The following is a 15,107-nucleotide window of genomic DNA, read 5'->3' as shown; positions in this document are numbered from 1 at the left end:
AGTGAACCATAAAGACAGCAGACAAGCAACGCAGACCTTTGTGACGGAAGCCCAGGCTTCTCATCAAAGTCCGTGCCTCACTTCTGTCCCAGTCACAAGGATACATGAAGGTCACTGGGGCTTTTCCAGTCACCTGACCTCCCCCAGGCTCAGGAGGATCACAGGTACGGGACGATCACGGGTGGGGGAGACAGGCACTTACTTGACCCCGTAGGCGAATATGGTGAGTCCGATCAGCACCCCGATGCTGCCGTCCAGGTACCAGACTGCCGAGTTGTGCTTGAATACCTCCGCGCTCAGAAGGATGGAGAAGCCCATCACGGCCCCCACGAGGGAGTTGAACCCTGCAAGGGAAGCAGAGAGGGGCTGAGGGCAGTGCTGACTAAACTTGCTTAGCCACCAGCAAGACTACCCAAATGCCAGTGCATGGTGGGAAGGACTGTTCCAGAAGCACTCTCAAGGGAGACAGCCACCACCTCAGATACCTATGTGACTTGTCAAGTCTCTGCTCAAATGTCACCAGCGACCTCCCTGGATGGAGCCATCATTCCCAGCGTCAGAGTTCACCCCCAGCCAGGCACCCAAGTGACACACACAGCCTGTGTGGTCCCTGGTATCTTCCGCCCACAGCAGAATGCAGGTCTAGAGAGGCAGGGTCACCAGGCCAGCACAGCCTGCAGGGTCCAGGCCAGTGCCTGCACACAGGACATCGAATGCTCAGTGACACACCTGTCCAGTGTCTCTTGGGCAGAGTATGGAGCTGGGATCTCCTCACGTACTAATAAGAAAACTAAGTTGAGCAGAATGGGTGGGGTGCAGTACCATGACCAAGGGCGTGGGCTGAGAGGGGCAGAGCTGGGATTCTGCCTGAACACGCGTCCTTTCCCTGCTGAGTCTCCCTGTCACCTGAGGATTTTCACTTTCCAGCAAAGTCTAGGATTAGCTACAAGGTTACAGAAACGGCCGTGAACCAGAACTGGCGCCAATAGACATTGATCATCTCCATTCTCATGTCACCTCAGTGGGTCCCCACAACGTAGGCACCTCGCTTCCAGTCTGTCCAGAGGTTGTCAAAGGCCACATGGGAAGGGATGGTTTGGAAGGGCTCCTGGGGTCTCCCTGTGGCGTGAGCCACGAGGCTCCTCGCTGGCCTCTGCATAACAGGGGCCCCATACATAGCAGCTCCAGGTCCACACTTGCCCGGTCCCCCTCTAGTTGCGTCCGTGAAGGTCCCAGGTCCCTTAGCCTCTCTGATAGCAGCCCCTGCTGTGTTCCCAGGCAGCTCCACCTGTGTGATGGCGCCAGGCTTTGGCTGAGCAGGAAAACCAGCTCAAACCACCTTAAAATGAATTCAACAGGCACTGGACCAATACAGGAGAGGTTCTGAATGAAGAGCAGAGGGAGGAAAAAGAGGGTGGAGGAGACTGAAGCCAAGCCCTTTCTCAGGACACCAGGGGGACACCTCAGCCAGCTGCTCCCCAACAACAGGACCAGGACAGAGCCAGGACTGACAGACATAGCACAGCCTCCTCTCTCCCCTCAAATCCCCCTCATCTCCCCACGGCAGTCAGTTCTCAGCTACCAACTTGGCCTTGCACTTCTCAGAGCGCAGGGGTCAGACAACACCTCATCTTCCCAGCATCAAACCCACCACCTGTTCCCCCGCCCACTCCCCACCAACACACACACACACACACACACACACACACACACACACACACACACACTCACACTCTCTCTCTCAGCTGCTGCTCCTAAGTAAGGCAAAGTCCTCTATCCCCATTCACCAAAGGACTGCGCTGGAATTTCTCTGCCCTCTCCCCGAGCTCCCACAGGAATAAAACTTCCCCACACCACCTCCACCTCTTTCCCTGACCCCATGCCACCCCACAACCCCCACTCACGACCACCCTGAGGGGCCGTCTGCCCCACTGGCCCTCCCACTCTTGCCTCATCCCATCCCACTCAGGTATCCCCGCAACAGCCCTCACTCGTCACAGATGGCTCCCTCAGCTTACACCCTCCCAGGTTGGGAGAAAATGTCCCGATAAAAATGTAGAAAGGGGAGTTCCCGTTGTGGCGCAGTGGTTAACGAATCCGACTAGGAACCATGAGGTTGCGGGTTCGGTCCCTGCCCTTGCTCAGTGGGTTAACGATCCGGCGTTGCCGTGAGCTGTGGTGTAGGTTGCAGACGTGGCTCGGATCCCACGTTGCTGTGGCTCTGGCGTAGGCCGGTGGCTGCAGCTCCGATTGGACCCCTAGCCTGGAAATCTCCATATGCCGCGGAAGCAGCCCAAAGAAATAGGAAAAAAAAAAAAAATGTTGAAAGGAGAGACCCTGGCCATGATGACTAAGCAAAGTCCAGCCAACTGCCCCAACCACCCCTCCCCCACGCATCTGTGTCTGTAAACTTGTTTCCGCATCTATTACTTTGCCAGTTCTCACTCTGGTCCGTCAAGCACAGACCCGGAAGAACTAGCCCATAAAAGCCTTGTGAAACCCCTCTTCGGGGCTCAGACTCCGGAGACCGATTTTCCCTGAGCCCGCAGGTGTAAGAAACCTGAGTTCTCCAACTCTCTGAGGGCTCGCTGAGTGCTCGCTTAGTTTCTCGCCGGGTAAAGGAGCTGAAACAATGCAGCCACAGAGCTGCTGGAGCTGGTACGCTACAGCCACAGGGCTGTCGCCAGAGCTGATACGCTGCGGCACAGAGCTGCTGGGCAGCTGCCGTAACACGGGAACACCCCCCTTCAGTGCCAGGTGACACAGCACCCCACTTTCTCTCTTCACTCCAGCTGTTCCTTCCTAGTCGCCTTCGCTAGACACCCTCCTCATCCCCAAGAGTGCCCGTCTTAGCTTGGACTCTCCCTCTCTCTAATTCCCACCCCACGATCTCACCTCCACCCCATGAGCCACTGTCTCCCTTGTCCTGACCTTTCCCTTCAGCTGCAGACATAGATGTGTCTCACACTGAACATGTCTGGACCAAAAATGTCTGCCTCCCAATGACCCACCCACCCCTGGCCAACCTTCTCTGTCAACGGCACCAGTGCCACCGCCCGGCTAGGTGCTGAAGCCAAAACTTTGGAGCCCATCCTGGACTTTTCGCATACCCCAAATCTAACCAATCTCCAAATCTAACCCATCCATCAGGTCATTCTCACCAACTGTTACCTCCAAAACCCAGCCTCGGTCTGCCTCTCCTCTTGCTCACATCCCCCTAAAGCCTCAGTCCACCCTCCTCGAAGCAGCCAGAGAGCCAGATTGACAACGGTGCACAGCAGCCAAAACCCGCCTAGAGAAAAGCTGCCTGAGTTCCCTCTCTAGCCCAATGAGTTAAAAATCTGATTGTAGTGGCTTGGTTGCTGTGGAGGTGGGGGACCCATCACTGCCACAACTATAGTGTAGGTCACTGCTGCAGCTCGGATCCAGTCCCTGGCCAGGGAACTTCCACATGCTACGGGTGCCAGAAAAGCTGCCCGATTTCGAAAACTATTGAGTCCTGCCCTGACCAGTCCCTCCTGCCTCTGCCACATCAGGCCTGGCAAGGTCCTCACCTACTGTGCTCTGGCCAGCACCCATCACCCCCCCTACACACAGGCCACCTGCAGCAGCCAGCCATGCCCCTGCTCTGGGCCTCTGCAGCTAGCCACCACCAGCCTGGACCCCTCCTCTTGGCGTCTCCCTGGCCACCTCCATGGCTCTTCTCTTCATAACATGATCTTTTTACTATCTTTCTTTTTATAAACATCTCGTTCTTTCCCACCAGAAATGTAAGCATCAAGACAGGAGTTCTGTCTCTCTCCTTGCTGTCCTCCAAGGGACTCGACTGCTACATTAAATACTGATTTAACAGCTGGGGGAAGGGGAGAGGAAGGTACCGGCCAGGGCCTGGATCTCGCTGAGAGGACTCCACTCCGCAGGCAAGCTGTCCCAGGAGAGAGAGAAGCCTCTGCCCGGGCTGTGGTGCCTTCCGGCCAGGCAGGGGCTTGCAGCTGGAGCTCTGGAGAGGCAGCCTCTGAGAAGTAGAGGATTTACTCCTGAACAGTGGGTGCATCTGGGGCTCCCTGGAGTTGGCCTCCTCACCCCCCGAGGCCTTCCACAAGGTCTACCCCTGGTGGACTCTTCCACCCTGATTTCACCTCAATAAAGGCAAAACCTCCACCTTCCTCCCACCAGGGGGCCATATTTCCCAGAGGCCAGTCCAGGGAATGGTGAGGAGAGAGGGGCCAGGACTCGCCGGGCTATTCCAGGCGACACCTCCACCTGCTCTCTGGCATCTACCTGGACATCCCTGGCCACTGCCTGCAGTGAGCACCCCCACCCCCCACCCCCAGGGCCTCCTCTGAGGACAGCCATCCTGACCAAGCTTTCTCTGGGTGCCCCGGGGGGAAGCCAGGGGACAGGGCTGTGTCTCCCAGTGCCAAGACCCAAGGCCAATTGCTAAGCCTTCCACTTCTGACCGTGGAGGCGAGGGGCAGGCAAACAGCTCCCCTGCTCCTTCCTAGCCTCCCCTTCTCAGGGTGGTGTGGGAGGCTGCAGCCCAGGCTCTGGGGTGTTTGTTTCTGTAATTCCTCCAGGGGCTGGCTCACCTCGGCCATCTTCCATCTCTGTTCTCCATGCAGCCCCGAAGGAAGCCCTATACATTTTAAAAGCACAATGGCCCCCCTGCAGCCTTTTGTCACCACTATGGAGAGCTTGGTGCCCGCTGAGTCTTCCCAGATCCCGGCACACAGAGCACATGGGAACTTCCTCCCCCTCCATCCTACCCATGGTTTTGGCCTCTGCACATCAGGCCCTCAATGCTGCCTCCAAGGCTACCCAGGGGGACACCGTGAGTACACTCTGAGAAGAGGGTGCCTGTATTTTCCTCCCGTCTTTTTTTTTTTTTTTTAGGCCTGCACCTGTGGCATATTTAAGTTCCCAGGCTAGGGGTTGAATCGAAGCTGCAGCTGCTGGCCTACACCACAGCCATAGCCATGCTAGGCTGGAGCAGTGTCTGCAACCTACGCGCAGCTCACGGCAACACCATACCCTTAACCCACAGAGCAGGGCCAGGGATCAAAACTGCGTCCTCATGGATACTAGTCAGGTTCTTTACTGCTGAGCCACAGTGGAAACTCCTTTCCTCCTGTCTTCTGACACATCAAGATCATCAAGATATTTCCCTTCTGGCTGTCCCTTGAATCCTGTTCTTTTTAACAAATGGAATCAGATTAGTCCTCTTTTAAATAAAAAGTCTTTGCAGCTCATTTCTTTTCTTTCTTTCTCTCTCTCTTTTTTTTTTTTTTTTGGTCTTTTTGTCTCTTCCAGGGCTGCATCCACAGCATATGGAGATTCCCAGGCTAGGGGTGGAATCAGAGCTACAGTTGCCAGCCACAGCCACAGCCACAGCAACATGGGATCTGAGCAGTATCTGTGTCTACACCACAGCTCATGGCAACGCCGGATCCTTAACCCACTGAGCAAGGCCGGGGATCAAACCCGCAATCTCATGGTTCCTGGTCGGATTCATTAACCACTGAGCCACAGTGGGAACTCCTGCAGCTCATTTCTTTTCTCAGAGGGCCACCAAAAGCATTCACAGAGGCCCTTACTCTGTCAACGGGCTATCTGGGTTGGAGCTGGCCTCCAGTCACTCTTCAGATTGGGAGAATTTGTTTTGGGGGTGACTAGAAGGAAGGGAGAAATAAGGGGAAGAGGGCTGCTGCCCTGGGGTGGACCAGAATCCTTCATCCCCTTCTCTCCATCTTTGTCACGGGCACCAGCTCCTGGAGCTGCAGAGAAGCCGGGTGGAGCTCAGAAAGCAAACTGAGAGCATGAGGTTCCCCAGACAGCCACTAGATGTCCACTCGGCTCCACCAAGCCACCCGCTCTGCCAGCTGAGGACAGACCAGCCTCCCCTTTCTGACACACAGGCAGGCTCCCAGAGTTCACAGCTGAGGGAACCTTCACCTTCCAGGGACTTCAGACCTGCTCAGCTCTGCCCACCTTTGGTAATGACAGAGCCTGGCTCATTTCAGTTACACCTCCTGTGAGCCTGCACGGGACACTGGAACCAGCACACATAGGCTGAGAGACATGTTGTACCCGCCCTGCCATATCCTTCAGAATTTTCCAGCAGCACCATTTCCACAGGAAGGACTCTGCACTCAAAGCCCCGCCCCCCAGACCACCCATCTCCCCAACACAACACCTAAGACCTTGTCACTCACCTCTGGGGCACTGTCCCCACCCCACTCAGGCCCATAAACACAGTCCCATCTCCTCTGTTAAAAAAACCAGAGCTGCTGCAAAGAATAAACAGTTACCATTCGAGAACACAAAATAATGTCTGAGGCTGCCTTGATGAAAGATTCCACCAGTCTGACCTGAATGACTGGAGAAGACTTAAGCACAATAATTAAGCACGTATTCATTTTATGCAGAAAATTCTGCTGAAAACTTTTTCACATACTTGAAAAACAGCTCTTGGTATTTTAGGTCATCCCAGGCCCCTCAACTCAGAGGGATTTCCAGCTGTCCTGGGGGCAGCACTGGAGCCTGGCCCCTGGTTCAGCACTTCGCCCAGATACTGTCAATGACAAAATGTTGCCTGCCATATCAGTAAACAAAGGATGTCACAGCCCTCAAGCCTCAGCCCCTACAGCCACTTCCAAGGGTGCCCCCTGAGGAGACTCAGGACAGGAAGGCACCAGATACTGCCCCAACCCAAGAGCTGACAGGCAGATCAAGGAAATTATTTCAATGACGTGTTCATCTTCTTGTACATAGACAGGTGCTAAATTCTGTAACTGGAGATATCTGGGTTTTTTTAAACTAACAGTAATATTTTTTTTTAAAAGCACACCTATGGCATGTTGAAGTTCCCAGCCCAGGGATCAAACCCATGCCACAGTTGCGACCTACACCACAGTAGTGGCAACACTGGATCTTTAACCCACAGCACCACCGGGGAACTCCAATGAGTCCACTCTCTTGCATCTCCCCATACATGGAAAGTTTGCTTTAATTAACAGTAATCTCTTGATATTCCAAATACCTAGTCTTTGTGGCAAAAAATGCCTGCAAATCCAGGCAACTCCCTTACCTCTTCGGGGCAGTCCCTCAGAACTATCTCAGAGGCTTCTTCCTGGTCTTAAGTACTCAGTTTTGTACACCAAATAAACAGAATCCTCAACTTTTAGGTTGCAAATTTTCTTTCAGTCAACAGTACCTTTCCAGAGTTTCCATTGTGGCTCAAACCCACCTAGTATCCAGAAGGATGTGGGTTCGATCCCTGGCCTCACTCAGTGGGTTAAGGATCCAGCATTGCCGTCAGCTGTGGTGTAGGCTGGCGGCTACAACTCCAATTCGACCCCTAGCCTGGGAACGTCCTAGTCCGTGGGTGAGGCCCTAAAAAGACAAAAAAACAAAACAAAAAAACAGTATCTTTCCACGATCTTCATCTGTCAGGTCTGTGGTATTAACTTGCTGCATAAAAACAACCTTAAATAATACAAAGCCAGCTTCAGCTTAGTCCTGATAGTGACAATTGCATGATGACTAAATACCCAAAGCAACAAAACCCAATGGGATAAAATTTCCTGTGCTGCACTGCACAGTGTGGGGAGTCCGGAATTTATCCATACCTTGTTGCCCCCTCTCCCTGAAGATCTGCTTCCTGGCAAGACATGACCCAGAGACAAAGGACCTGGTGGAGTGAGCCTGACCCAGTTCACACACAGCTCTAGCCTGGGAACCAGCCGCCTCACCAGGTGACAGCTGAGACCCATTCTCCCAGGACCAGAAGCAAATTGCTGAACTTGCTTCCTTTTTGGAGAGAAAACACTTGCCCTGCCCCCGACCCAGGGCCGGACCCGAGAGGGGTACTGCTAGGGTAGCCCCTCAGAAAACCCCCAACATTAAAGGAAGGTGTGGCTCCCGAACCCCATTCTGCCCCCCACCTCCCCCACATGAGGGAAGAGCAGAGAGGAGATAATTACAGCTGGTTCCCCAGTCCTGCTAATCAATGAATGAGATCCCAGACAACGCAATTAGCAGGAGGCTGTAATTACTGCCACATATTTTGCTGACACTCCCACCATGCAAGCGATTGCAGCCTGCCACCGCCCGGCCCCGCCCCGCCGGGTGATCGGGGAGCTGCCTCTGCTGTTGGCAAAAGCAAAAGCCCTCTGTCTTGTTCCATCCCCCTCTCTCATCACCCCCACAGCCAACTCATCCCCAGCCCTGCCCCTTTTATAAAAACCACACTCATTTCCTCAACTGCCCCCCACCCCTCTGTCCTCACCCCACCCAGGCCACCCCCTGAGGTCTCCCTGAGGTCTCTCGGGTCTGTTCTCCAACTCGATGGCCAGCAGGCACTTTACAAAGCCCCATCACGTCACCTCATCTGTTTAAATACATAGCAAAGCATCCATAATTCCACCCTTGACCTAAGGTCCTGAATGGTACCCCCTTGCCCACTGGTTGGAACCCCTTATCTAGAGTCCCCTTCCCCACAGTCCCTCAGATGCCCCAGGCTCCCTCCCACCCCATCCATGTCCCCTTGCCTGAGGTGGGTCTGTTCCACTTGCCACTTCTTTGTAAGGACCCCTCCCTGGTTCCAGAGTGGGATGGAAACACTGCTTCTGTGTGCAGATAGTTTTGTATGTGAAAAATATGAAATCAGGAGTTATATTGTTAAGACATATTTCTTGGGAGTTCCCATTGTGGCTCAGTGGGTTAAGAGTCCGACTATTGGAGTTCCTGTAGTGGCACAGTGGTTAACGAATCCGACTAAGAACCATGAGGGTGAGGGTTCGATCCCTGGCCTTGCTCAGTGGGTTAAGGATCCGGCGTTGCCATGAGCTGTGGTATAGGTTGCAGACGCAGCTTGGATCCTGAGTTGCTGTGGCTCTGGAGTAGGCCAGAGGCTACAGCTCTGATTAGACTCCTAGCCTGGGAACCTCCATGTGCTGCAAGAGCGGCTCAAGAAAAGGCAAGACCAAAAAAAAAAAAAAGAATCTGACTATATTATCCATGAGGATGGGGATTTGATCCCTGGCCTCACTCAGTGGGTTGAGGATCCAGCGCTGCTGTGAGCTGTGGTGTAGGTCACAGATGGGACTCAGACCCCACGTTGCTATGGCTGTGGTGTAGGCCATCACCTGAAGCTCCAATTAGGGCCCTAATCTGGGAACTTCCATATGCTGTGGGTGCAGCCCTAAAAAAAACAAAAACAAACAAAAAAAGACCACAAAAATCACATGGAATGTACATTCTCCCCAAATCATGAGTCTGCCTAGAGAGGAAAGGGCACCCAGACCAGCCAGGGCTTTGCAGGACAATATCTCAGGGTCAGCTTGCTGTCTCAGTGGGTGGCTAAGAGCTGGGAAGCTCTGTCCAGGTGAGGCTCCAGCACGCTTGCCTGTTCCCACAGACTGGATCAACAGAGCATCACATTCAGCCTGGCAGACAAAGCCATCCACCTGTACCAGGAGGGTTTGTGAACTAAGCTGCAGTCCCACTTTGGGGAACCACCCAGGACTCTTTACGACGGCCGGGAGACAGCTGACTCTGCTCGAGGAGCTAGTTTCCATAGCTCACGTGGCACCAAGCACAGTACCAGGCACAAAAGAACTCCATAAACCACCCCCAAATTCAGTGTTACCACAGCATCATGTTCTAACAGCGGCAAGCCCAGGTCCTGATGGAGCTGAGGCCTAACGTCACCCAGCCTGATGGAGGAAGGCAACCTCGGGGCTTCACCCAGGCCCAAGGAGCCGGGCTGGGCCACCTGCCACATACAGGGGGGCCTTCACGCTGCTTGAAAGCAGAGCAGGAAAGAGGAGGGCTCAATTCCAGCAACTGATCCTTTCACTTTTTTGTTTGTTTTGAGAGTTTTGTTTGTTTTTTCCTGTTTAGAGCCACCCCTTCAGCATATGGAAGTTCCCAGGCTAGGGGTCAAATTGGAGCTGCAGATGCAGGCCTACCACAGCCACTGCAATGCGGGATCTGAGCCGCATCTGCTAACCTGCACCACAGCTTGCACCAACATGGGATCCTTAACCTACTAAGCGAGGCCAGGGATCAAACCTGCATTCTCATGGATTCTGTTCAGATTCTTAACCTGCTGAGCCTTTTACTTTTTGAAATCGTGTCTACTGTTTACAAAGGTTTGGTTTCATATGGGCAAATGGCCTCCACAAACAGTAGGCTCTGCTTGAGGAAGGGTCCTGAGAGCTGCGGGTCAGCATGGCAAGTAGAGGCTGGACACTGCAGGGTCCCACCTTCCCTGGCATGACCCTGTGTCCTGGTCCCTTGGATTGGCCATGGAGGCAACACCATTCTTCAGCATGCGTTTGCACGGATGGGGGGGGGCTGGTGTAAAATACTACTTCCTGGGCCCCAACCCCAACTCCCAGAATCAGACATTTTCAGGGTGAGGCCCAGGAACCTGTATTTTTTAACAAACACCACAAGCAGCACTGATGGTGCCAGCAGTCAGCTGAGTTGTGTCTGGGGTTTCCTGGTTTTGCAGTCAGCATGTAATATCATGGGACCCCCAGCCACATACGCAGGCACAGGTGATGCCACTCCCAGGGCGGCTGGGGTTGAAACACTGGAAGCATCATCATCACTTTGACCTCCTCCCGCACCTGCCCCCCTCTCCACAGCACAGTGTGGGAGGGGGAATCCAAGTCCGCACTGTGTTACCATGCCTGTCCCTTGTACCACCCCCCTCAACCTCGACTTCAACACGACAGCCACCCATGTACATCTGCACTCATGCATTTCACATGGGAGAGAACTCTGGGAGCTGGGGGGGAGAGGGCTTTTTAAAAAGAAATCTAGGAGTTCCCTGGATTGAGTCATGTATTCCTAGAGTGAGTTAAGTATCTGGACTTGTTGCTGCTGTGGCTTGGGTTCAATCTCTGGTCTGGGAACTTTCGTATGCCACCAGCATGGCCAAAAATATCAAATAAATAAATAAACAATAAATAGATGGCATTGTTTTTATAATGCAAGTATGCATGGCCAAAAAAAAAAAAAAAACAAAAGAAAGAAAGAAATCTAATGATCTCTGCTCTACTCTGTGCAGGCACATCCACCAAACCCCTGGCTTTTACCCTTTGACCTCCCACCCCAGGGCAAAGGGGCTCAGGTCTCTACTTCCGAGCCTCAGAAACTTCACATGCTCCAGGATAAAGACAAAGAAACCGGCCAGGCAGGAGTGTTCCCCAGGTTTCTAGTTTGTATGCCAGCACTAGTCTATGGACTGAAACATGCTTTGCCTACTTCCACACACCCTTCTCTGCCATCCCAAAGGCCATACAGAAAGGTCTTCCTGACCCACAAGACACAAAAGGACACTTCCGCCTGGTGTGGGTCTAAAGCACAGAGTATGTGGCTCATTTCCCCAGCGAAGCCCTGGTCACTGAAACATGACAGGTCAAATATGTGTGCAGAATCCAGTGAGGAAATCTTCATAGAATCTAGGAAAGACATTTCCCTTTTATTTGGAGCAATGCACATAAAATGCAGGACTCTGGAAGGGCCTTTGTGCTGCATGATTAAGAGGCTGGGGAGCTCTGATTCACCCTATCAGGAGGTCAGGGTGGAGGTGATTCAGGAAGAGTTTGTTTAATCCCAGGACACAAGACTTCTGCTGATAGGGACCCCTGAGAATCATTGAACAGCCTGGGGAGGTGAGGACAGAGAGGAACACGCTCCAAATTGCTGAGCTCTTCTGCAAGACAAGCAAGTAAAAGTGACCCAAACAGCATCTTCCCTAGAAGATGTGAGCTCAGCCCCTGGAGATCAGGCACAAGGGCTTTACTCACCATCTGTTATGAGAGCTCTGCTGGTCAGAACCTTCCCCAGCATAAACTTCAGCACAGCCAGGATGCTGCAAAGGATCCCGCTTAAAATGGAGACACTGAACAGGAAATCATCCTAGAAAAGAAAGTTCCAGATCTCAGCAGTTCTGCTCATGCTAGAGCAGATTATCTGCAAACCACTTGCTTTTGTTCCCAGAACAATGATCAGTTGCATGCACTGCCCCCAGGTAGGAATATATTGCTTGTTTTTGTACTTCAGTTACCTGTGTCACTGGGAACTGAAGAAAGACGATCAAGACCAGATAATCCAGGTTTACATTTCCTTAAAAACCCATGAAATATTTCTTTTCCTATAGCAGATTCCCCTTCCTGCTCTTCTGGCAATATGGCTGGCAATCATTGATCAATAACTGAGTTGGTCAAAATGCCAGAAACAATAACTTCTATATAGAGTTTTCCATAGATTAAGTCAAAAAGCAGCCAACTGAAGAGTCTGGAACATGGAAGCAGACCAATGGCCTAAGAACACTGCAACACAGAGCCAAGTGAATTTGCCACAGGGTCAATTACGGCTGGGGCTACTTACCATATGTTTTCCTTAAATTCACACAAGGCAATTAGAAGTTCAAAAATAGACTTCACGGTGGGAAAAGGCTGAAAATATATCTGAAAATATAGTCTGCTGCTGACTACACTTAGCACTTCCTATAAATTGTTACCGTACCTTTGCAAGCAAATGAGTCACATATGCAAAAGCAAGCAGCACGGCATCACCTGACAGGAGGGCCCATGAAGCCCGGAGCCTCTCAGCTTCAGCCTCTCAAGCTTCACTCCCATGACACACAGCCTCCAGATTACCCAATTTAAAATGCCACTGCCAGAAGAAATCTGGTAAAGCTTCAGACTTACTCAAAGAAACAGGATTTATTAAGCATTTTATTATTCAAATAACCGAGTAACAGGGAGTTCCCATTGTGGTGCAGCAGAAACATATCTGACTGGCATCCATGCAGACATGTGTTTGATCCCTAGCCTCGCTCAGTGTTGCCATAAGCCATGGTGTAGGTTACAGATGCTGCTCTGATCCCACACTGCTGTGGCTGTGGTGCAGGCTGGCAGCTGAAGTTCCAATTCTACCCCTAGCCTGGGAACCTCCATATGCTGTGGATGCGGCCCTAAACAAACAAAAAAACCTGGTAACATAATGCTGGGAAGAGAGAAAACACCCTGTTTTCCTGGGATCAAAGCTGAGCAAAGTGATTTGAAAAATCACCTTGGTGGAAACAGGGTATCTGGACAGTGTGTAAACATCTCCCCCAAAAAAAACTGATCAATGGTGGTTGGTTTGGGGGATTTTGTTTATTTGTTTTTGGTGTTTTATTTGTTTATTTTGTTTTTGGCCACACCTGCAGTGCACAGAAGTTCCCCGGGCCAGGGAGCGAACCTGAGCCACAGCAGTGACACTGTCTGCTCCTTAACCCACTGAGTCACCAGGGATTTCCCAATAGTGGGGGGTTTTGTTTGTTTGTTTGTTTGTTTTTGCTTTTTAGGGCCACATCTGTGGCATATGGAAGTTCCCAGGCTAGGGGCTGAATCAGAGCTACAGATGCTGGCCTACATCACAGCCACACGGGATCTGAGCCATGTCTGCAACCTACACCACAGCTCACTGCAATGATGGATCCCTGACCCACTGGGGGAGACCAGGGATCAAATGCGAATCCTCATGGATACTAGTCAGATTTGTTTCCCCTGTTCCACAGTGGGAATCCCCTGGTTGGTTTTAACATACGTCCGCAAAGCCCTTGCTACTGCTTCCTCCAGGAGGCACAGCTTAACTCGCTCCTCCTTTGACGGTGGGCTCATACCATGGACTCATGACTCGCATCTAACAAAAAGAACATAGAAAAGGGGAAACAGTAACTCCACCAGGTAGAAACCTGGCGAGTGATCAAGGTGGGCATGACCACGCATAGGTGATGCTGCTATCCCGTGCCTCCTGATAGGATGGGACGTGATGGGAAGAACACCTCTGGGTATTCTACCCACCAAATCCATAACCTCTGTTGAATCATGAAAAAGAAAAAACATCAAACAAACCAATCAGGAGGGACAGACCACAAAACTCCTGAGCACTATCCTTCATACAATTAAGTCATGGTCATGAAAGACAAGGAACCATGGAAAAACTGTCACAGACTAGAGACTAAAGAGACATGAGGGTGAAATGCCACATGGTGTCCTGGACCCACACAGAGGCTGGAGTTGGGTTCGTAGCGTGTAATCTCACAGTTTGGATAAAGGTGCCCCAGTTATGTAGGTGAAGTTGTTAACCTTAGGGGAGGCTGGACAAAGGGTATACGGGAACTCTCTGCAATGTCTTTGCACCTGATGGATAAAGCTGAAGTGATTCACAGATTTTGCAGTTTTTTAAAATCATCCCCTCACCACAAGTTTCACTTCCTCAAACTATCAGTAAGGTCTGTGCCAAACCTGGCCTCTTGGCAGACCCCAAGCCCAGGCCATGCATAAAGTTACACACCAGGGGCCACGGGCGCTGGGGGTGGGCTGGGGAAGGACCCCCAAATCAGAGGTTATGCAGAATCAGAGTTTATGCAGAAACTCAGTCTGATTCTAGAGATGGCGCCCACAGGGAAAACATGCTCAAGTGACCAAGGAATTACATACCAACAGAGACCCAGATGCAGACGGGATTCAAAAAGCCTAAGCTGGAAGATCCAGGCAACCAATTATGCACTTTGAGGCCCCAAATCAGGAGCTGGACTCTCACTTTGCTCACCCCTTGTCCGAACCTTTCCTGGCTCCACGTAATCTCTCTATTTGAGGAGCCTTCATCCCTGCATTTCCAGAGGCACAGAAAGGCTGTGTTCACCCTATCTAGGTCCCAGGAAGCTGAGGGTTGGGGTGCCCCACTGCTGAATGGGGGGGCTTGGCTGACAAAGGGCAGTGACGCACCAGCAGATCACTGCTCAAATCTAGACTCCACAACTTATCAGGGAAACCAACCCAAGCTCTTGAATCTCAATTCTCTCTTCCATAAAGAGCAGTGTGATGCCTGCAGCCCCTAGCAGGCAGCTGGTGTACAATAATATGTAGCAATTGCTGTTAAAGGCCCCACACACATTATCCACACACTCGCTTCTTCTACCAAACAGCAACATTAGGTGCTAATGGGAAGCCTCCGACAAAGGGTGGTAAACATCCTTAGAAAAGAAACAGGCAACTCAGTACCTAGAAGAAAGTACACATGGTGAAACATAAAGAAAC

The 15,107-nt window shown here is 51.8% G+C and overlaps 1 protein-coding gene across 2 annotated transcripts in view; it reads right to left on the bottom strand.

The window, feature by feature from the left end:
* TMEM163 (transmembrane protein 163) overlaps positions 1-15,107 on the bottom strand; it is a 288,036-nt gene that overhangs the window by 7,659 nt on the left and 265,270 nt on the right. The window contains exons 6-7 of one of the 2 annotated variants that reach the window (XM_021075190.1): positions 11,823-11,934; positions 203-344 (exon numbers count right to left, since the gene is read on the bottom strand). In XM_021075190.1, coding sequence (XP_020930849.1) covers positions 203-344; positions 11,823-11,934 — 254 coding nt within the window. Of the gene's footprint in view, positions 1-202; positions 345-8,291; positions 8,628-11,822; positions 11,935-15,107 lie in introns of those variants that run through there. The other variant, XM_021075191.1, reaches the window with a different exon arrangement.

This window comes from Sus scrofa, chromosome 15, assembly GCF_000003025.6.
Source record: "Sus scrofa isolate TJ Tabasco breed Duroc chromosome 15, Sscrofa11.1, whole genome shotgun sequence".
NCBI classification, from domain to species: Eukaryota; Metazoa; Chordata; class Mammalia; order Artiodactyla; family Suidae; genus Sus; species Sus scrofa.
This window is presented reverse-complemented; position numbering and strand designations above follow the sequence as displayed.